This window comes from Andrena cerasifolii, chromosome 1 (assembly GCF_050908995.1).
Source record: "Andrena cerasifolii isolate SP2316 chromosome 1, iyAndCera1_principal, whole genome shotgun sequence".
Taxonomy (NCBI): Eukaryota; Metazoa; Arthropoda; class Insecta; order Hymenoptera; family Andrenidae; genus Andrena; species Andrena cerasifolii.
Genome location: NC_135118.1, coordinates 10,688,924 through 10,713,501, shown reverse-complemented (window position 1 = coordinate 10,713,501; position 24,578 = coordinate 10,688,924). Strand labels below are relative to the sequence as shown.

Genomic DNA, 24,578 nt, shown 5'->3' with positions numbered 1-24,578 from the left:
AGCTAGAGTCGAACTTGAACTCTCCTTTCCAGATGATTAATCAGTTAAATCGCGTAGGCTGATAACGAATCTTAGACTCCCAAAGTCTAACAACCGTAATGGCTGTCATTTACAAATTATATTGAATCCTTTATACAAATTATCCTTAACACGCGTAATCTGTTGGATATTTGGCGATTATAGTGGTAGAACACTTCATTCGGGAAATGCCGATTTTCAAACTTTCAGGAGCTCTTTCGCCCCTTAAAGTTGCGATTGAGCAAAAATAAAAAAATACGTGTGCTTTAGATTTGTGTGCTTAAGAACATGTTTCAAGCGGAACAAAAAAGCGACACTGGACAACTCGATAGTGTCCTTTGTCAGAAGCTTGCGGTACTCGAAATGTTAATACAATATGTCCGTCGATGTCCGACTCGAAGTTGGCGTCCTCCTTTACAGTCTCTATGGAATAAACTAGCATAGTTGGTAGAGCAGATATAACGAACTGCTTGAGGTTTACTCGAGTGATCTGTAAAGCGATACTTCGGGGGTAAACGCCGTCCTGAGTGAAAGGGCCCTTTAAATCTAAAACACCTCGGTGCGTCCAGGGTTTTAAAGTACCCGTGTCCAAAATCTGCGTTAAACGCATTCTTGGGTTTCGCCCAGAACTCAAGAGCGCTATCATCTTCGATCCTAGCTGCGTATATGAGTTCGCTAAATCCGTTGAAAATTTACTATTTATTACATCTGATGTGGGAGTTGTAAATTTACAGGACTGCGCCCTACGTGTGGTTGGGCGCTCAAGTGAAAATATACTATACCTTGCAGAGCTGTAGAAGCACACCTGAGAGTCACTCGAGTGGTGTGTAATGCGACACCCCTGCGGGTACAAGGTACAAACACTGCAAACCGCTAAATATGTTCTTTGTCGCCTATTACAGGGCGGCACTTATTTCGTCGCGTTCCTGCACACCCCAAGCCCTGACAGTGCTAAACGTCTAAAAAAGTATGCCAAATATGTCCATGGGGTCTTAACTTAAGGGACGATGCTTAAGGGTGTTATCAACTTTGACCCTTGCCGGGTAGACACGACACAGTATACAGGGTGTTCGACTGCAGGTGAGCATCTTTCCAGGGGATGATTCTACAGGCCAAAACAAGGCGAAAATCACGAATGATGAAATTGCGTTTGCGGCTTCCTTTCCGAATTATTAATTGTTGAAAATACGCGTAAAAAGCGTCTAACGCGAGGGACTTAGACTACTGCTACGAGTGCTACGTTAGCCAGGTGAGGCATAGCGAGAGCAGTGCCGTAGCCACCCAGAAAGACCCACTTGACGCGTGGCGTCATATGCCATCGCTTCGACTACGAGGTACATAAGTGGGTGTTTGTAGGTGGCTACGGCCCTACCTTCGCCGTGCCTGACTTGGCTAACGTTCGCCGGCAGTAGTTTAACTTCCTTGAATCAGATGGTAGGGGTGTGCGGGTACCCGATATTGCGGGCTCGGGACGCGAATTTTTTCGGGTTCGGGTCAGGATCCCGAAAGTTTGTTCGCACATAGAATTACTCGTGGGTAAGTACTCGTTATTTCAGAAGAGAATTTTTCCGTCTAGTCTTGTACTTGAACGTTTAAGCTGTGATTGTGCAGTGTGGTCAGATGTAAGAAGTTTTAAGCAATGTTGTGAGCTGATGCGTCGCCTTTTTCTGGAGGGCGTAAATTTCCGACGGCGCAAAGTCACTTTCTCTGTGGTGTTCTACGACCACAAGAATTTACTGGAGAAGGATGATGTAGGAGGTTCATTTTGAAGAATTAAGACACCGCACATATGAACAATAGCACTGTGACTTGTATTTAAACAGAACTTTAACAAACGTGGCTATGGTGATTAACAGTTAACAAAGATTTGACTATGAACTGAATCCCTTTAATGGTTTGCTGAGTTCTACTGGGACTGAGCGCGTATAAGAATGTAATGAATCTGTGTTAGGTATAAATTTGGACTGACTTGGGACTCTCTCGCTGGCTAAAAGGCAAATTCGAAGATTCCCTTTAGGGGTGGAGTTTTACTAACGCAGTGGTAGGAATCGTTATCCTATTGGCGGAAAACGGTTTAGGAGTAGTATCAAACTAATAAGTGAGCTGGTTGAGGCGGGGCCGTCTGTTTATTGTACCTGATATCCTGGGACCCTCGACCCTGACTTGGGCTAACAGACTTTACTGTCGATACGAGGACCTATAAATCCGACAGGCCCAGGTCTACGAGGTGCGGACTGACAGACCAAGTGTCTGCCAAATGACGTTTCGAAATACAAGGCACCCTTGTACGTCCTTGGTGGTCCGACGGGGAGCTGACGCTCAACAAGCAAGGATAATATTACACAATATAACGTGTGAAACAATATTGTTTTATTTTAAATTCGAGTGAAGGAAACATAACTGTCACCAGACGAAAGAATTATGCTCTGAACTGAACCTCGGATCCCGAATTGAAAATCGGGTAGGTACGGAAATAACGGGTATCCGAATATATTTATGAGTCAATAAACTTTGGGGATTCCGGCCCCACTCGTCCCGATCGCTACCCGACCAGGTCCGAGGCTCGGGTACCCGTAATTTCCTACACCCGCACATCGCTACGCTTATTACGCGTATTTTCAACAATAAAACTCGGCAAGGAAGCCACAACCGCAATTTCGTCATTCCCGATTTTCATCTTATTTTGGCCAGTCGAATCACTCCTTGTAGTCGGATACCCTGTACATTTCATTCCTTTCGAAAAGAAGTCACATTTTCTTGCACTGCCAATAACTGGTAAAGGTACCGATCGTTTGCGTGCGCAAGATCCCCCCAGTTAGCGGTAAGTTGATCAGTGATTAAGGAGGAAACGGAGCGCGTTTCCAGAGGAGAGCCGTGGGGGTTGGCGAGCGCGGTAAAAAGGGGAAGATCTCATCTTCGGGATCGCGGGCTTAATCGGTTTAATTAACGAAGAGCAGCGAGGCGGTGCTAGGCGAGTGACCGAGAGGGGCCGCTGGACAGCGGCGCGGCGCGCAAATTTAAGCTCAGCAGAAATTCTGCCCCAATTACCGATCGGTAATTGGACGCCGCCAGGCGTATCGCTCCCGCGAACGAGCTCCCTGCGATTATCGACCCTTCGATCGGCAGCGTTTCGAATGTCCATCGGATCTTTTCTCGTTCGTGCCGGAGCACGGAATCCCCCTCTTTGTTTTCAACGCAGCCCGACCGACTTTCTCGTCCATTTTCGAGTGGATCCGCCCAGGGAATCGCACTTGACCGACGGTGCCGCTAATTGAAAATCCCTGCGAGTTGTTTATCGTTATCGCGCGGAAAGTGGCGCGAGTGGTTATGAGGGGGATTAAAGTATGGGTACGTGCAATCCTAACTTTGATTGCGTCGGGGCTTGTAGCCAACCCATACGCTGCAAGTTCGATGATTTTGATAAATTGTGTATCATTATTGCGTGAAGAGTGTAGGGGGGTTAAAGTAGAGAGCTCAGCTGGTTGGTCGAAATATTGGCATCCATTTCTGAACAGCCAGCACGTTCGGTTTGAGCGTATTGGTTTCATTTGAATTCATCGTCATCTGCTCGAGTAGAATATGTGTGGATGTGAAAATATTTGCTTTGGACACCAAAGTTAAGATACATTTTCTATACGGGCTGTGCGAATACATGTCCTTCGCTTTGGATTTCATAAATTCACTCTACTTGTAAGAGCTGTGACCACGACCCTTTTCATATTCTGTGATCGGGGAGTAACAACATTTTATGACGGCCTATTTTCAATGTGTCAACGTTTCACATGGTATATGGTGTATGTTGCGTCCGAAACCGAGTTGGTGATTAGTGATTTTGATTCCGGAACGTAAAGAGGGATCTTGCCCCGTCAGCTCCGGTGTAACCGTAATCCCTCGGGCCGGTCACGCTTTTTGGAGTAGGTACTGTGCGGGGCAGGTGGATTGGCATTAAAGATCGAGGAGGAAAAGAAGATGCGCCGTGTTTCGTCTTGGGACCGTCAACCAGACTCATCAGTAGGGCTATAGCTGACGGCCCATTTTTTTTTTTTTTTTAAACATTGTTTATTAATAGACTACAGTACAATCTACAAAGAGTTTTTGGCACTAAAAACATGTATACAAAACTGCCAGACAATCAAGAGGGTGGATAACTAATTGTTCCTCGAATTGGAAGCTCTTAGTTATACAATCGTGGATTAAAGAATCTTTGGTGTTGTACCTTTGGTGTTAACAGAACAAAGACGTATTGCGCATTCAGTATCACATAGTCGTGTGAGTTCTTAATCTAGAGAAAAAAGTAGTGCCTAACCAGAAGGAAGGCAGCAAGAAAAACCCATGAACCGCTCTTAAAACTATACTAAGAAATAAATTAACTAGCCTAGGACTTAACAATTAGGTAACAATATAGTATATACAGGAGGGCGCGGTTAAGTATACCTTCCTTAGTGTACTAACAGTTTTTATAAATGCCTTACGCCTTAGTGGGCGTGCCTTAAGCTCCGGTAAGTGAATGTCGTTGATGGACAGCCACCAATACATACTTTTTAAAGCTAAGGCGACGGAAATCGTCGCGGTTTCGTTTGGGGATTGCCAGTGAGTATTTGAATCGGGCTCTGCTGGTAAAGAAAATCCAGGTGTGTGAATGCGACCCTTTTGTCGGCCTTGCTCCTGCGCCAGTGGAAGATAATCGGAATATTTATTATCAGCATCCTGCATTGGACCTCTGCTATCGCAGTAAGGGAATATAGCTGACGGCCCCTGCTCTAGACACACGGGGACTAACAAGGGAAGATCCCGAAAATTTCAAAAATTCTGAAACTTTGTGAATACGTAGGCGATTTCCTCCTGATTACAGCGAAATTTTTGTTTGCTGCCCAAATTCACTCGAAGGGGGTGAAATTAAATCCTGAAAAATTGGCTATTTTCCGATTTTGTGTTATAACTCGCGAACTGTAAGAGAAAGAAAAAAAAGTTTCAGGACAAAAGTTACTTTATTCAATTAGATCTATCATTTGGTGAACAAATTATTTTACAGTTCACGGAGTTATGACATAAAATCGGAAAATATAACCCGGGGATTTTCAGCGGTCAATTACACCCTCTTAGAGAGAATTTGGGCAGCAAACAAAAAAATTCGCTGCAATCGGGAGGAAATCATCGCCTACGTATTCGCAAAGCTTCAGAATTTTTGGAATTTTCGGGTTCGGGATCTTCCCTTGTAAGAGGAAATAACTTGGAACTTGTATATATGGGAACGAGAGTTGACAATTGGACTTGCGAGAAGAGTAGACCTCTAGCGGCGCCGGCGGAAACTAACCGGCGTGACCCATGCGATGGGGCCGGGACGTCACAGTGGATAAATAGGGAATGGGTTAATGTATGTATACAATGCATACATAAAATAATTAAAGGATCTCACATGTCACGCATTAATCTAATATGAAATAATAGAGAATGAACTATACATAAAAATCAACAAAGACATTGTACACTTTACACAAACTGTTTGGTACACGTGTAGTTCTCGTAGCGCAAGAAACTACCACGATATTGCTTGCTCGCATTCAATTACAAAACAAACTACACCAAAATATCTTCGTGCTTCGTTAGTGTTATTTTTAGTTAGTTTAGTATGCTTATAATTAGAAACAAAGGCATATGCTAACCGGCTGCAAGGTAGTGACGAAGAAAAGTGTATATTCGCCAATTAAAAAGCACGCGTGTGGCCAAGTGGCGTGGCAATTTGAGATAGTTGGAGATTATTCCCGAATCAGCCGTTTAGCACACCCCTCGGCTTTGCACCCTCGACCTCGCGCCATCTAACACGCCGACGGTGTACACCGCTCAGAGCGTTTCACCACGAAATCGCAGTTTTAGGGTCTGCCGCTACGGGCCTGCGAAATGTGCCGCAGTAAGAATACAGTCGAGAACAGTTTAACCCCCCCGAGGCATTATTGCTCGAGGCGGGAGTTGAAAACTTTATCTCCGAGAGGATTATTTTTACCATTGTACCGTTGGGCTTCGTTGGCGCGCGCGAGCAGGCTAATTGCCTCTTACTGCTTTATCTCTGGTCACTTGTATTAATTTTTTTTATCGTATTCCCGAGTATTTTCAGATTGGGTAGATTGATTCCTTAGGGCAACCATTTTCGTTTCATCATTATTGAAGCTGTTGGTGGTATTAAAGTGTTGTCGCTATCCACTTGTATAAATTTAGATAAATAGAGTTCAGACGGATTATGTGAGTGGAATACTTTGCAATTACAGCGAATAAATCCACATTGTTACGTGATCGAATGTCCCGTTAGAATAATTTGAAAAAAAAACATTATTTTCCCCTTTTCTTCGGGAACCGTGATCCTCTACTCTGCGGTAATGTGTCCTCGAGATAAGTATAGCACGGTTTCAAATTCAGCGCTGTGCAGAAGGCAGGAATTTGATTTCCACCTTCCGCGTGTCGAACGTAGCAAGTAAGTTATGTAAACGAACTAATTATTTCGTGAAAAACGGGAAGAAGGCGACATAAGAGAGATGTATGAGTGAAAGTTGTTTTCCAAGAGCGAGATCGTTGAAAGGTAGGTTGCGATAAGCTGTTATGGGGGTGTAATTCAATTACTGGATCTTCACGGTGCCCGGAGCACCATTGTTCAATTTTGTTCCTGCCCCTCTCTGGATCGTTGTCGGGATAGGAACTGATTCGTTATCACCCTTCGACCCGGCTAGACACAATGGTGTTAAATAAGAGATAATCCGTACTGATATCATATCTCCGCTCTTTACTTCATGGTGGCGGGCATGAAGTTCGTTAACGTAGAGGGCATTGCATTCGCCGTGCGCGTTAATTAACCAATTAAACACCGAATATTAGCCTCAACCCTGGCTGTGCGATCAATGCGGCGGGGGTGCAGGTATCGTTAATTGTCATGTGTCGCGATATCATATTTAATCATTATGCTAAATTCTGTTTCAATCGCTTTATAATTAACCATCAAAAGGTATCACAGAACTCTTTGTGCCACAGACTATAAAAGACGCAATTATATTAATCTTGAAATTGAATATCCCTGTTCTATATTTTTTCCATTTTTTTTTCAAATTCGCGATTAAAGGTGTCGATAAATCATTGCAGTCCAAGATCAATCAAGTGTGAAATAAAAAAATGTTCTCTTTAGAAACAGGCTCATGAAGATTAGTTCAACATTTTATTTGAGCTTTACACAACCTGCGTTTTGTAATAAAATATCAGACAAAAGAACATTTATTTCCTGACGACCACGTTAGCTGCTTAAAATTTGGATTGCAATGTAGAAAATGGAGTCTCCTGCGTAGAGACAATATATAAAACTTATTCACCTATATATTTTTTAATAGTAAATTGCTTCTTTTCTTAAACTTCCTTCTGATTTTTTATTTTTTCCTAATTAATCCTTTAAACATTTGGCTCCAAGAACGATTGTATATTAAAGTAGAGTGGTAATTTCTCTCTCTTGTATATTTTCATTTACTGTTTCAATCGATGGACCTCACAACATGCGTAGCTTTAGCGACCCTTCTTGACGGAGAGAGGAACTTCATTAACTGCATAAGCTATCGTATCTTCAGTCAGCTCGAAACAGAGAAATGAAGGAGCAGACAGGGAAAAAAACGAGAGAAGCTGTGAATCGTTCGAAGCTCGGTGGCGCGAAATTCTTTAACGACGCGATTTTGGAGAGCATAAAGTGGAAAATAAAGGTATAAAGTGGCAAATACTTAGTAATATGTGATAACGTTTCCAGACATTCGATTTCTGCCGACATTTAGAAAAAAAAGTGATTTTTATGTGCTTATTACTCATAGTCTACCTCATTATTATTTATTTCATATCAGGCAGTCTATGTCTTTTGAAGCTTCATCAAGCTTTTCGTACTGCACATAGTTTGGCTAGACGATAAATCATTTTCATCAATTAAAATTGGGAACCGAGTAGAATGAACTACGATTTTACCGAAACACGTAGTGACTTTTAGAACATATTACACACACTGCATACCACATTGTTATATCGCCATATCATTTAGGAATTCACTTATATTGTTCACTAAAAGATTAATGGATGATTCATTTTATCCGTACAGTAATTGAAAATTGAACTCGTGAATTTTGCGAGATAACTCTCTGCAAAATTTGTTAGTCAAAGTATTTGTCACCAAGATCTGGAAGAGTGTAGAATTATTTCTACAGAAATAATGTAACATTTATGTATTCAAGGTAGAGGCAGAGGAGTGATACGTATATCGAATATTTTATTGACAAAATAATGGGTTATATTAGTAAGAATACATTTTTAAATAATTTTGCACAGGTTATTAATAAAAAATTTTAAAGTGCAATGTTTCCAAGTCTCTACAAATTCTGTGAGTCAACGTTGTCAGGGAGATACTATATATTAGGGCGGAGCGGGAAACTTAAATTTGAATTTTCAGTTGGCCTGGGTGTGGAATAGTTGTCTTTTGATTAACCAAACACAACTGTAAACATTTTTTGGAAAAATATTCATGTCTACAGGTTCCTTTTTCTCCTAAAAATGATTATATTATTATGTGATTATATGATCATTTTTAGGAAAAAAGGAACCTGAAGACATGAATATTTTTCTAAAATTATTTTACAGTTGTGTTATATGATTATATGATTATATGATCATTTTTAGGAGAAAAAGGAACCTGAAAACATGAATATTTTTCCAAATTTTTTTACAGTTGTGTTATATGATTATATGATCATTTTTAGGAGAAAAAGGAACCTGCAGATATGAATATTTTTCCAAATTTTTTTTACAGTTGTGTTTGGTTAATCAAAAGACAACTATCCCGCACCCAGGCCAACTGAAAATTCAAATTTCAATTTTCGCCTATATAGTATCGCTCCGCCCTACTATATACGTAAGTATATTGTATGTAAAAATTCATTGAACAAAGAAATAATCCTTTAGATTCCTAACTGTTATTTCGCCTTACTTATTCAAAATAAAGAGCATGATTCTCGCAGGTGGTGGGTGCGGTCGTGGTGAATTCAAAGCAAAAGAATCGTTAATCGCGAAAGAAGACTGAGGCACTTTACGCAGGGCACTAATTGGCTGCGGAGACACTGCTTGGAGAGGCAACCAATTAAAAAGAGCTGAGCACAGAGAAAAAAAGCTGAGCGGGAAAGCCGGCCGTATAATCGATTCTCAAATCGAGCCCTGGTGAGGAGAAAGTTCCATAAAGTCGCGACTGCAGCTCGTTACGTACATTTTATTTACTTCATTGTCTTAACTCAGCCCGGCTACTCCAATTTAAGATGTTTGTTTAACGTACAGCAAGATGTTGTGACGAATATTTCAATATCGCGGTACTTTTAAATCCGTTGACTTAACTATTGACAAATTTTAGAGATATAAATGAATTCATTGTATCATTTTGTATTCAATCATTTTCTTGGTTCGTGAAACTATACCTAGAATATGAGCTATTTACATGTTTCTCCTCATTCAGATATTTAATTCGTGGTCAGGTTTAGTAATAGTGTCACGACGACATATCGCCTTTAACATACAGTGGCGGACGAAAGAAAGTTTACAAATTTAAGGTCGCATAACTTTTTTACATTTGGCCCAAACGACATGAGGTTTTTTGAGAAGCTAGAAGGATTAGTTTGCTAAGTGACGTGTTTCGACGTTTTGAAAAAAAAAACGGGTTTTATGAATTTTCATTACAGGCTCTCAAAAAAAAGTTTAAAAAAACCTTTACTATTTTTTTGCTATTCCGAACAATTGCATTTGTTTCAACACGACGAAACACGTCACTTACAAGGGAACACCGCGAACCCGGACTCACTGATTGGAACGCAACTTTGTGGATTTTTAGAGTGACTCAAAACAAGAGCAACGGTGTCTTTCATTAGGCCCTATCGCCCTTTAAGGGGATGGAAACTAACCTCAAAGTTAAATTGGCACTTCCACCTGCTCGCGTATAACTTTCAAAGTACAACGGACAGAAAAAAATGTTGCAAACAAAAGTTTAATGGTGCAATAAGCGCTACAAACTCCTGTTAACAAAATTTTGAAAAGAGTTAAAAACATATATGTAATTGATGAATAAAAATCTTTCCAAAATTTTGTTAACGGAAGTTTGTAGCGCTTATTACGCCATTAAACTTTTGTTTGAAACATTTTTTTCTGTCTGTTGTACTTTGAGAGTTACACGCGAAAAAGTGGAAGTGCCAATTTGACTTTGAGGTTAGTTTTCACCCCGTTAAATGGCGATAGGGCCTAAATGAAAGACACCGTTGTTCTTGTTTTGAGTCACTCTAAAAACCCACAGAGTTGCGTTCCAATCGGTGAGTCCGGGTTCGCGGTGTTCCCTTGTTAGCAAACTAATCCTTCTGGCTTCTCAAGAAAACCTCATGCCGTTTGGGCGAATTTTAAAAAAGTTATGCGATTTTAAAAGTTGTATGTATGTACCTTCATATTGGAGGAATATTACAGGGAAACCTGTAAAAATGATAAGGAGTCCTTTCTTACAAAGCATCGAACAGTTCATAACTTGGTAAAGAGTGTAACGAACATTAATTAATTTTTAAAATATATCTGAATACTTTTTTAATACCAAAACTATGTCACGTTTTCTTTGACATCTGTTTGAAATTAAAACAATGCACTTAAAAGATAATTGTGCGATACCAAGTAACTGTAGGAACAACTTTTTTATATTTTCAATAATTACATTCAAAATATTCCAGCGTTCTCAGACAATCAGTGTATATTTGTACAATAATGCCATTATACATGCATTTCGTTAATCATAAAATAGTAAAAAAGTACCCAGTGTGTGTCAGACGCTTTGTAAGTGTCTCAAATTGTTTAATAAATTTAGTTGTTTGCAGTAAATACTTTAAATGAGTATTATAAAGCTTGATTTAATTAAATTTATGGTTGTAATTATGTTAATGTTACCGTTAACAATACAAACATTTAGGCACGTACAACTCGTATATAATTTCACCTGTGCTTCGATTTACGCAACAGATAGGTACGTTTCGCATTGTTTTTGTACGTGGTTTTTTACTACGTGAATGGAGTCTGTTATTACAGAAGAAACGTGTAAAAGAAAAGTCCTACCATGTAGTCAAAACGTATTTTATGAACGTCACCACAAAATACGTAACAAACGAACATAGGGGAGACCGGGGCAAAGTGACGGGAAAAAAGTTTGAAGTCGAATAAAATTTTTCCCTTTCAATAAAAATGTGTGGAAATAGATTTATAATATAATTTGAACATTACTATTGACAAATGACAAAGAGCAATACTTAAAATAAACTTAAAATATATTAAAATTCAACTTAAAAAGAAAATGCCAAAACGACCCTAACCCAGACAACTTTACCCCATATATGGGGTAAAGTGAGCTACCATTTCGGGTAAAGTGAGCTGATATAAAATACAAGTTTTAATTAAGGATATAGGTAATTATTAACCCCTTGCGCTAGGATGACGTGTGTAGCACGTCAGTTTCTGGTTTTTTTGAACCGTGGTTGTCAAAAACTGTGGCAGATTTTTCATTTTTTTGGGGGTAGATTCTGTTCCATCACGCCGCGTGGTTACCCAGCTAGCTGACAGGTTAGGTTATTGCGCACATCACTCGCGCATCTTTTCTTTGCAGCTCAGTTTACCCCGGTCACTTTGCCCCGAATGTGTACTCTGTGGAAAATTAATTATTCAATAATGTTAGGATTAATATTTTCTCAAACGCGTGTACATGTATGTTTATAAGCTTGTGATAAACACGCAGAAAAAATTTGGAGTTAAAATAACACATTTAAGACTCATTTATCCAAACAGCTAAACTGAAAAGAAAACCACTTGCAAGTCTTCAAAACTTCATTTTTAATTTTTTAAATGAATTTCCATTTTTCGATATCTGAATGTGCATAATTAGCATTGTAGTATTACACACATTTATTACGTCACCAAAATTTGTAAATATATTCTACTGTTAAAGAATAGATTAAGAAAGCTCATTTTACCCCGAGGTTCACTTTGTCCCGGCTTTCCCTAAAAACAAATTTAAATTGTATTTATTGCTGCTATCACTACTGTATTGCGAAGCAAGCAATGTTTTCTTCCTGATTGGTTCGAAATTACTATTTTTATTATCCGAAATATTTTGCACTTCTATTCCGAGATATTTTGCACTTCTGATCGCGTAAAACTGAAATTACGTACTATAAGTACCTCGCAAATGCTTAGGAAAATATTAACATTTGGCCTGTATTATCAACCTTAATTTTCACAAAGAAGTGAAAAAGTACCTAGATGAAACTGCGAGCACCGAAAGATTATTTGATGTTTGGAAACTGTTTTAAACCAAATAAATATTTTTGTAACTACGTTTATATTAAGGGGAGTGACTTAACGAGAAAAGTAGAAAGTTGCTACGCATGATTATAGACTGAAAGGCGCGAAAATCCAAATTTTGCAGCATATTTGTTGTATTCAATTGTCTCGTCGCTAAAGAAAAATTATGCATCTTATATTTCATCGCGGATTGACTATTTAATGTCCTGAGATCTGATACCTATGTAAAGCAAACATTGCATTTAAATAAATTTATTAAGTCAGAACTTGTTCGCTTCAAAGATTTATTGTAAAATGAGATCACGAAGAAATATTGACAATTGTCAATTGCTTCTGATGCGTAAACGTAACAAAAGTTCCAAACCATAATTTCGTATTACAACACTAAGTAGTTCGTGTTTAAAGTAGGTAAACAATTTTTTCAGGCTATAAGGCGTTCTTAATTTACTGAGAAACGTTCTTTAAACGAACTGTACAATCTACATTTCTCAATTAATATCTTTATGTAGGACACATTAAAATTTAAAATACATGTTTCGATAGGTCATAAATATTTAATAACGTTGTAATAAATTAACTGCCTGCTCATCAAGAATAATGTAATAAATTTCATTAAACTTCGGTATTGTTATTAAATCTTTCTGTCTGCTTACCATTCAGCCAGTTGCACATTGTTGTTGTTGTCGAACTGAAGTGTCGGACTGCTGAACAATTTATAGTCGAGTAGCAATTTCTGTTGCTGCATTCTGCTGTAACGATCGGCTGCAATCGATACGAAATTTTATGCCGCTTAATAATGTTATTTTTATGAAAATACAAAGCAGAAACGTGAGTGTATTAATAATTTAGTGATGTTTAATTGCTATACAGAATGATAAAACAATTATTTCTCCTTTAATAGAGTACGAAAAGTAAGATTTTTCAGGGAAGCGTACCTTCCTCTTGCTAATACTAACAATCGTTTGCATATAATTAACAAAAGTTTACAGATTCGAAGTACAGGAGGCCATTTAGGTTTCTTTCAAGCTACCCCCCGCAATTTTACGAAAATTAAAGTCTCAAAATGTCGCGAGCTTAGCAATTGTAATAATATGAACCGTCCTTTGTGTACAATTCCATATGAAAAAATACTTGTTGAAAGTACAAAATCACATGATTTATTATTACTGTTGCTATCAAATATATTTTTTTATTTAGAACGAAATACACATAGAACCTCGATCTCACTACGAAAATAGTGATCTCATATTGAAAATAGAATCAAAAACATTACTACGAAATTACTAGAATTTGCAAAATAGAATTGAAAATGCAAATAAAATTTCCAATTTAAAACATACATGACCGCACTGTACTGTTTCTCTCCTTCAATAAACAGCTACTTCCACAATGACACGAAAAATTTAATTACCAAATTATTATACTCGTTTAATTAATTTTTCATTTTTTTATTTAGCAAGGGGTGGTCTCCAAGTGGCGACTGCCAGAGAATACATTCTATTTTCTCACCACGAATCAGTTGACGAATATTCTCGATCTGGGATCTTGAGAACTGGCTCTACGTGAATATAGTTGGCACACTATAAAAAAGGAATAAAAAAAGGTAATACGCACGCGTAAAAGAGGATAATACAATAAGACTATTATCGTAAATTGAAGATCAAGAGACCCAACGCGAACGGTGAATTTAATTCGAATCGTGACCGTGTTGCTCACTGTCCAAAGTGATACTGGGACACATTATCCTGCGAAAGGCAAACAGGAAGTCCTTGAGACTCAACACGGTGCCTATTCATAGAAGGAAAACACAACAATCAGGGATTCCTTGTGTCTTCCTGTGAACACTTTGAGGAGCCTGGCACTGTAAACAAATCTCGGATGTACGAAATGGAATGTATACTTACAAAAACTAACTAGTGCCCCGATACTTTTTTGGTGTAAGTAAGTGAAACGTGTATTCCGCATTCCTTCGTTTTCGGCAGCTATTTTTAATTCTCAATGATATTACTTAATTACGTATCCGAAGCAATGATTTTCTTTTGATTCGACAGGGAGAATGTTAGTCACTTTTGCTAAGTTGATAATGTTGGTGGAAATCAAACCTAACGCGGTGTTTAAATTAAAATAAAACAGTAACCTTGGAGAATGTCAACTTTCGTGTACCGATGGATAAATTAAAAGAATAATACATTCAAGGCATTTTAAAATATACAATGTGTGCGCTCATATTTATTACGTCACGTTAATTTGAAGGGAGATGCAATTTATTGCAACAAAAATATACCAAAATTTATATTCAGTCTCTTTGTCTTTATTAACTTACAGCGATGGCTGCGGTGAAAAATGCTTGAAAGGTGAACAATAATAAAAGTATCAGAATACTTGACCGTGATTTATTTTTAGTGAACATACTGTAAGTTAAATAATGCCATTGCTGGGCACACAAGAATATAAGTATGTGTGTTTTAAAAGAATTGCCTGCGAGTATTTGCATGGCTTTGAGAAAAACTGTAACAAGTGTGCTCTCTGTTCACACGTCCGGGAAAGCATTCGTATCTCGCGCGTTCCGAGCTATATAAACAATCACTTTAGTCTCAAGGTGAATACTCACGGCGTGGTTCGGCGAGCCCCGCGCCATATTCGCCGAGCCCCGCGGCATGGGATTTCGCCTTTACGGCGCGACAAGGCCCACCATGCTGCCCTCCTCAGTTAAACTGTCCTATCTAGCATTGTTTCATTTTTCGAGATATGTTGAACTGTTTGAAGTTCCACGCGTCTTTTACCTTTTAAGCAAAGCTAGAAAACTCTACGTGCTTCGTAAAAATTTATAAACAGTATAATGTACTTAACCTAACTTATTTCCAAATGGTTATAATATCCTATCTGAAACAATTAATCAATTGGTACGGTAATAATGCATCACCTACCGGTACACCTATTACAAAAAATTATATTAGGCTGTTACGAAATAATGACAACATGTTTTAATTTAAATGAAGGAAAATAAGGGCGGTACGAAGTAAACGATAAAACTTCAGTTTTCGCGGTTGTTTCAAAATGTTAGATAGGACATTTTAACTAAAGAGGGCAGCATGGCTCTAGTCCAGTGAAATTAGGATCTGTCTACGGAATAATTCCCAGCAAGCTACATTTTGTCATGGGCCTTCATTTCGTCGTTTTGAACAATATGTGGAAATCCATCCATCGATCCGACATCCGCTAAAAATGTTATAGAGGGTTGAAGTTAAGAAAAAATAGCTTTTCCCGAATATCTCGTTAACTGTCAGTTTAACGACAAAAATAGTTATTATGAAAATTGTAGCTTAATTTGTAGCGCTCATACTTTTAACAAGTGAAACGTCCGTATCGTGTACACCAAACCGAGCCCGTAACGAGGAGATACTGTAATACTAGTGATTCTCTAGGGAGTGATCGGTATAACCGCAGCCATCTTGGAGCAAAATCGGAAATAAACATATCTCTATCCCTTTCTATCAGTATTTCTCTCTCTCTCTCTCTTATTAAATTCTTTGTGTTTTTAAAAGACTCCACCATTACTAAATGCTATATTTTAACGTAACGTTAACCTAAGTACTAGATTTCGACATAAACAAGTCGTTGTAAATTTTCTAGATTCCAACGATCCAAAATGTATATTGCTAATTTACAAGACACCCTACGTTCATCAAAAAAATTGTTATATAACCACACATTGGCAATGAAGATATAATAAATATACAACTTCTGGAAAAATATGAAGTGTACAAAACCGTAATTACTCGTGCCACGGAAAGCAAGCAACAAAAATAACGAATAATTAAAATTGAATATTTCGCTCCTTTTGTTAACTTGTTACCTTTGTTTTATTTTACATACAGCTACCAAAACACCGTCTCGGCTTACCTATTAACAATGCTACATCTGCATCTACATCCGCCTCGTTAGCGTTTAATTATTTTAACGGAAGAATAAGTGGACGCGAAGGACGGATTCTCCTCCGTTTCTTCGCTCCTTTTTTTCCCAGGGGGTGGAGGGTGGAACAGAAATTTTAATACGCAGCCAGACAACGGACAGGGAAAATGAATTTAATACTTCATTTATTTCAGAACGAGCGTGGCACGGTAACATTACCGCGCGTACACTCGTCTCTCTGCCCTTTCGCCTTGCTTTTAAAAAACTGTTAACATTTCCGACCATTTTCTAGAGACGGGTACGGAATTACCCTAACGAACGATACAACTGTTAACGATTACTTCTCCTTCGCCAGTCTCCATTCTCGTAATTACGTCGAAACACTGCTGTCTTGTTTGTCAGTGCTGCGTGTCACCGAGCTTTTACAGAAGATAAATATTCGTAGCGGGAGGAAATATTGAAATGGATTCACAGGGAAGTTAGTAATATGTAGAGAAAGTGCAGTATATTCGGAATATCAGTTCGTTTAAGACGAATAAAAAATTACGACAGAGGATGGGAACAAATAAAACTGCATAATATCGTAGGGAAACTAATGGACTCTTACATTTCAAACTCTCAGTAATAATAAAAAAAAAGTAACTGAAACTTTGGTCTAAATGAAAGATGACAGAAAGTATCGTTTTCGATAAGGTGCAGGTAATTTGGAATGCCGGTATTCTAATTTACCTTTACTTTATAAACTTAAAAAAAAACATGTAGATAATAAAATTATTTTCTATTATGATCTAATCAGGCCCAAAAAACACAATAGAGAGATAATCTTAGGTAAATATAAATGGGCAGCGCTGACCCAAACCGACGCGTAGCCGTTACGCATGAAACAAAAGCATCGCTAAGCTTTGAAATATTCTAAATTAAGTACCTAAAATTTCAATTTAAGAAGTAAATAATGTTGGTGCATACGGTAGAACAGCGATGCGAGCTGTAAACAGAGGAATGAAGCCTGGACACTGTCGGTGTCACATTTATGGCCCTATGCACCGCTGGGCCTCTTTGGGACTTGTCAAGCACCGAGGCCCGTGGTTGTCCCAGTCACTTCTTCCCCGGACGCAGTAGACGCTACACGCGATCCTATACAGTTTACACGAACAGTATTCTATTATTTCTTATGTTCGTCATTTAATACTATTGACTCCATTGTATCAATAAAGTGATTCTACTGCATTTGCTCTATTGAGTTACTTACTGCTCACTCTACCGGGTAACCCAACAAATAATTATGTACGTATACAAATATTCGAACTGAAAAGTATCGCCAAAACATTTGCAGTCTTCATCGCGCCATCTTTAACTGCATCTACATATCACCGAACGTACGAGTAAAAGAATTCCTAGCAGCTCGCGCGAGTGGACACTCATCTTCAGGGACAATCGAGAGCCCCTAGCCTGAAGGATGTACGTCGAGGAGGTATCGCGCGTAAACTGATATTCCATTTGAAGCACCAAGATGAGGAAAGCGTGGCCCCGAGTTTAAGAGGCACAAAAACGAGCCATCGTCTCTTCCGAGTAAGCAAGGAAGCTTTTTGGAGCAAGAAGAGGCGGAAGGAGGGCGCAGCAGGAACGGTGGAGCTGGATTCAAAAGTCGCGGAGCAGGAAGGAAAGCGAGAAACGGATGACGGAGGGTGAAAACGAGTTCCTTGGCTACGGCAGGGGAGAAGAATCGGTTTTTCTGCGCTCGCGTAGCTTCGTTTTATGACCATGTTCTTTCACTGCGTGGTTCATAGGTACCGATGTGCTTCCGTAGTTCACACAACCATTCTACTGCTACAAACACCCGCTGTGGAAACTCGATTACCTATTTCAACTAATTATAAGTGGCGAATCGTGCTGGAATGTGATAAATGATCATTTGTTGACGCGGAAACTATGCGGTATGCAGGATATCGCATATTTCAAAGACACGAATTACCAAGCAAATCAAAGTTAAAGTTAAATGTACAAGCTGTATCGTCGGTGATTCTACATGAAAAAGGAGAACGGTTGGTACATGAGGAAAACACTCAAGGTGAGTGCTTTTTGTAGACGATACCCCTTACTCTGGTACTATGGCCGAATATTCTGTATACACATAGCTAAAGCAAAATGAAAATTTAACACTGCAATTAAAAATAAAAATTAACCTGGAAATGCAAAATATAAAATTTATTTGCAAAATATAAAATTTATTTTATATTTTGCATTTCCAGGTAAATTTTTATTTTTAAAGCTTTAGCTTGAAATTTTAAATTTAAAATATATAGATACTAATAAGTAAACAATAAAATAACTCAGCTATTATTTAAATCTTTTTAGCTAAATCGTAGAAAAGATAAGGCGGCAATGCGTGATAGGTCGACAGCTGCAACATATGCAGATATATTTCATGATCGAAAAGAAAAAGAAAAATATCGAAGACATGTTTTATCTTGATATTGTGGAATTATTTAACACGTTTGCTGCGGTAGATATTCCCTGAGAGGTCTTCTCTCTCTCTCAGGATTCATCCCCTAAAATTTCATTAAAGTACCCGGGGTTGTAAACAGCTGTAGGGTCCCCTTGTCAGTACAATTTATATTTACCGATCTTAAAGCTGTATTTATGGTATATTGTTTCATTAAATTAATACTCGTGAATTGATTGCCTGTGTTGCGTCTTTCTGCGTATTTATTACGTTGCAGCGAGTCGTTTCCTCATAGTCGTGGGGAATAATGGAACACTTGACAAAACGGAGTTCGAATAAAATTTGTCCTCGACTTTCCCAGCAAAAATATTTTCTGCCGGTGGCTAAAAAGGTATATTCTATTGTCATATTTGTACACCCTTCGGAAGAACTAAAAGGTAAGAGTGAAATTATATTTGTAACCAGTCGCCGGAAAGTTGAAACTTTCAGCTACAAGCGTTGCCGAGGGTCGGAGGGAGCAAAACTGAAAAGCGTCCAAGTTAGTTTCATACAAAGCGTGATAAAAGTCGCATTCCCTCTTGTTTACTATTCTTGCAAGAAGAAGTCCAATAAATTTTTCATTGTTTTCGAAAGGCCAGAGATTCGTGAATATTCCTTTTGTCAAAGGCCAATTCTAATTCGTTAATATCTGGAAGGCTGTTCCATCTTCGCCCAAAGAAAAGAACGTTTAGGTAAATGAGAAAGAAGAGACAGAAGCGGGAGGCAGAATTCCGACGATCTTCAATTCCAGCCGGGATGTTTTCTTCTTTTGAACAGTCCCTCTTCCTCCTCCGCCGCGGCGTCATCGCATTTTTGCGCCAGCGCGCGAACCTATTACAAGAGGAAGAAACGCCCCCGAAAAGCGAAGATTAAATTGGCTTTGGAGGGCGGCGAAAGTTTCATTCGTATCCGTTGCTCGGTTTACTTGCACTGCCGCGAAACGAAAAGCCAGATATCCGTTATTACTCGAGTGCTCCGCCAGTTTCTCGGCTACGGGTTGCTTACGTCGAGGCTCCCTTCCAAACCGACGTGCCTGCTTCGTCCCTTAATATTTATCCCGTGGAAAATTTATATATTCGGCGCGCAGAGTAGCCCGATAAAATTCTTTGCAACTATGGAGACCAGAAAGAGTTTTTTTCTTCTTCAAATTAACATTTTTAACTTTCTTTAAACATTAGTATTTTTTGTATGCTTAAGAACTGTAGCGATAAGAAAGCGATGTATGCTGTTTCTTTTGACCTCCTTTTAGTTAATTGAGCTTCTAGCTGATTAAATAGTTTTTAACGATATGTATATTGGTGGTCGAAAGAAAGTTCAGAATACGGTGTAATAGACAGGTGTTTCGACTCAGCACCTTTACCCCCAGCGATTTTGTGTGCCGATTTCTGTGTGGTTCCTTTGATTGTCCCGAGAGGCGCGATGATAAGAAATCCATGTATACATGCATTTAAGTGATTGTGGTAGTAGAGCTTTTAGTCGTATTTTGCGCGAAAATCAGCCTTTTCTCCTTGAGCGCGAATCTAGCGGCCGCCATAAGAACCAGGACGAAAAAGTCACGCATTCTGAACAGGAGTCAGAACACCTGTCTATTATACCGTGGTTTTGCAAATTAATATAAGTATTTTTTCCTTGAGGGAGGGGCGCGCGCCCCCGCCCCCCCTCCCCTCCAAAATCTGTCACTGACTTTTGATTAATAAAATACGAGTCTGGTGCCAAAAATAAATCTGTAACGTTTCGACAAATATTGGCTCCAATGATTAATTCCACGGTGAATTTATCTGCAGCATACAAATGTTCAAGTTTGCGAAGGAAATTCATTACATGTTATCGACCGCTATTTTGTCTGTGTGCAAAATTTGATTGAAAATTTGTAACGTTTCAACAGGTTCCATGAATGCCTTCAATATTATATTTTTTCAATAGTATTTTCCAATCAGTTAGCGCGAATATTGAAATATGCAGAGAATGATCGTTAACATTGCAAGGAATCATTAATTTGCATTTAAGTAATTCCAGCAAAATTTAATTTGGAATTTAAAAAAATATATCAATTTTAAATTGCCGTTGGAAGCTTTCATAAACCTGAATTTTGCACGTACCCGTGCATTTATTTAATTCTTTTACGGTGAAATCAATTCTTTGAAAACGACAATTTACCTGTTCAAACGTGTAATAATTACAGTATTTTGTGATGTGTACGTAACGTGGAAACATGTACATATTATTTACAGATGTAGGTAGTATATTAATAGTTACAGTTTGCGACGTGAAAACCAGAGAGTTCTCTCTGACATTTAAGAAATCTTTCAGGGCAACATTTTTAAAGTTAAAAACTTTCTCTACCCTTATCAGATAATAAAAAAAGAAAAGTAAACACAAGAAAAATAAGTATACATTATTTCTGTTAGAATGTGATATTATGTTAAAAAGTTTAACACAACATTTTACAAAACATTTTTTATTAATTTGTTACATTTACAAAGAACCTTTTGGCACTGAAACATGACTCTCTTATTTCCAAAGGGTTCTTTATTTTAAAATTGTTTTATAACATTCAACATCCACTGTAGGCATCCACTTAAATATGTTTACATAACTTAAATTGTTTACATAAGGTAGGCTTAGATTTAGTTTTCTTTGCATCTGGAAATGTTTTTCTGGAGATGTTGCGAGTGGTTTGTTGACTTGATATACAAACAATAATTCCACTCGTTACACCCATGACTTAGCTTGGTAACACCGTATGGGTTACATACACCCCCATAAACTCCGGACATTAAAAAAGTACAACATAACTTCGAAAGACGTACTAAAACAAAAGATTCTATCGAATCTAAAATAACAGAAAAACTAGTGCACAGCATGCGACAACGTGTGAAAAGCGAAATTAGAGCCAAAGGTAGCCAAAATAAATATTAATATAAAATAAAATAATGAATACTTTTGTGACCCTGTTTCAGTACATCTTTGCAATAACTGTTTCATAACTTCTACAAATATTACCCGATTCATTACAAATCTGGTATATATAATCTCGATACTTGTGTCTTATGTAGTTACAACATTACTTTCAGAACTGAAGTCTAACATGTATAATTTTATTGTTTACAATTTTAATAGCGACCGTTCGAATACTTTCGTGATTCACTGTATGTATCAACGACTGCCTCACTTGCTGCCTGGCATCTGCATTTATTTTCAAGCATAAGATATAATTTCAACTATTTCTCAATTAAAATACCACACCTTTTTCCTATATCCCATTCATACCGTGCAGAGTTGGGCATTATTCGACTAAATTGTTTTTCGACTAACCTTCGAATAAAAATTTCAAATACAGTCAAGTTATTCGAGAATAACGAATAAATTTTTAGTCGACTATATTTTTAGTCGACTAAATTTTTAATCGTTATACCTTCCTCGTTATTCATTATTTGAAGGATCGCCGTAGCGACAAAGCGTCACGAATAAGCCGCTTCGGCTCGAGTAGGTACACTCGAAAAGTGTTCCCCTTGCCTCATGATAACCCCCTCGGCCCGGCCCGTTGCCAAGGGCGACGGGGCCCGAGCCTGTGCGGCTCGGGTTCTGCCCCCACTTATTCGTGTCGCTTAGTCGCCACGGCGGTCCTTCGAATAACGAATAACGACTAAAAATTTATTCGTTATTCTCGAATGACTTCACCTTATTCGAAATTTTTATTCGAGTTCATTCGAATAAAACTGTAGTCGAATAAAAATTTATTCGACTAATGCCCAACTCTGATGCCGTGTCTCTTTTGTACATCTACCCTTTTTTCGTGACAAACGCAGAAGAAACAGGAAAAGGGCTGCAACATCCCCTAATAGTAAACCAAATATGTGCATATATTTCGCTATCCTGAAAACACATTCGATCGAGGAATGACGTTGATTCGTCGTCGATCGTTTCGGAACTAGGTCTGAGCGGACGGTACGAGCACGGTAGCATATCAGCACGTAACGTAGCCAAACAATGAACAATACTGCAAGTTCTGTTTGCGTTTGATCGTCGCTGCGGACATATTACTAACGGCCACCTGAACATTTCTGATCCAAGCCCTGGGTCTTTCTGATACGCACGGGGAAAGGCAGGTTTGCCAGGTCTGGCCAGGCGTGATGCTCGATGTAGGGGATGCTGAGGGGGGCGAAATGACAGGTTCAAGTAATAATGAACGTAACACGCGGAACGTGGCGTATAGCTTGCGCAAATACGAGTAACCCGTACGCTCGGTGTTTACCAATTAATTTGTCAGGTATGCAAACGCGGTAAGCATGAAACTGCTTGTCATTTGTGAACATCGATCAAGTCGTGGGTTCTGGCGATCCAGGGGACGGAACGATCGTATTATTCGCCGCGGGATGGAGGAGGTTGCGCTTGGAAATTCTCCACCTATCGGGGCAATGACTAATGTCACCGTTACGTTTTGATTTCTGATCAACGCTAATAGCAGGCCCCTTATTAAGACTTTGAATATGGTCGGGCTTATATGTGCGTGTATATTGCATTTTTGCTACTTCTTGTATTAGGCGACACTGACTAGGTTTCCTTTTCATCCGTCATGATGTTATAATGGGATGGAAGTTAGTTGGATGCTTCAACTTATTGAGAAGTATAGCTGGATTTATATAGTCCATGGCTTATTTGACGATCAATAAATAATCAATGATAGAGATTAGACTGGAAGCGATTTAGATTTAGACTGAACCTACACTAGACCCAGATTAGGAATGAAACAGCACTTTAAATAAATAATAACAGTAAACCACATGCGCCAGTATTAGTAAGCCAACGAATCCTACGTGTAACTAACTCGAAGGCTGGGAAAATATCAGGTCACTTATCTAAAAACACATGTTTTATAGCTAGAAAGCTCAGGCGGCAGCAATGTAGACTATAAATGCTCCAAGTATCTCAGTTCGCAGGAAATTCTGCCGGATACGATATGGAAAATCATGGAAATGAAGCTACCTGTAGGCGATTGGCACTGAATAACTCACAATCAAATGCGTTTCGCGTCCTTAGAAGTTCATCAGAAGTCTCTATATTATTGCGAAAAATAAGGTGTTGCACCCATCTTCACTCTCACAAGATGAATGGCAACTTTTCCGTGCATGCAGTCCACGCATAGGTACTCTGAAAATTCCCCGCAACGAAGTCAGCGGAACAGCCTGCGTAATTAATCCCATCAACTCCATCTGCAATCCCTATTGTTCCCTGCCAATACAAAATTGCTCAATGACAAATTACTCGATGCTTCAATGAAAAACGTCCCAGCATCCCATTATCGTGTAATTACACCCCATCAATCCGTTACATCGGCAGTCATATGTATGTGTATGTATATCACAATCGCTATGTTTAGTCGCGCGTCATTTCATGCATCAAGTAAATGGGATCACGATATTCTATTCCAGACCTTACAAAGTGCAGGCATAGCAGCAATCTGTTAATAGTGTCGCGTTCTGGTTTAACAAGGCAGAGACTATCTTCAACGAAAGCTTCCAAGGTTGCTGAAGTCACCTTTAACCTAAATCTTCATATCGCGTATCTTCGGCCTCCTTTCCCTTTTTCCCTTCTATCCCTTCTTCGGTCCCAAATATCTGCTTTTCTCCCGGGAATTCATGGGCTTCCTATCTTTGCAATAGCGACGATAGGATAGAACCGAGGAAGTGAAACGAGATAACAGGAGAAGCGGCCTTATTTGAAGAAGCTCGGCGATAGATCGCCGCGCCGTTTCGTGAACAGAGCAAAAGGTAATTTACATTCAATTCAGGAA

General features: G+C 38.8%; 1 protein-coding gene across 17 annotated transcripts in view; it reads right to left on the bottom strand.

Annotated features, from left to right (window-relative positions):
* Nucleotides 1–24,578, bottom strand: part of LOC143375392 (CUGBP Elav-like family member 1-A) — a 628,399-nt gene that overhangs the window by 365,912 nt on the left and 237,909 nt on the right. For 15 of the 17 annotated variants that reach the window (XR_013086888.1, XM_076824485.1, XM_076824419.1 and 12 more), the window contains one exon: nucleotides 13,044–13,152. The exons of 1 other annotated variant lie outside the window; for it this stretch is intronic. Coding sequence is in view for 15 of the 16 variants with exons in the window: in XM_076824485.1 (XP_076680600.1) it covers nucleotides 13,044–13,152 (109 nt within the window). In the remaining variant the exon portion in view is untranslated. Of the gene's footprint in view, nucleotides 1–13,043; nucleotides 13,153–13,899; nucleotides 14,125–24,578 lie in introns of those variants that run through there. One more of the 17 variants, XM_076824553.1, reaches the window with a different exon arrangement.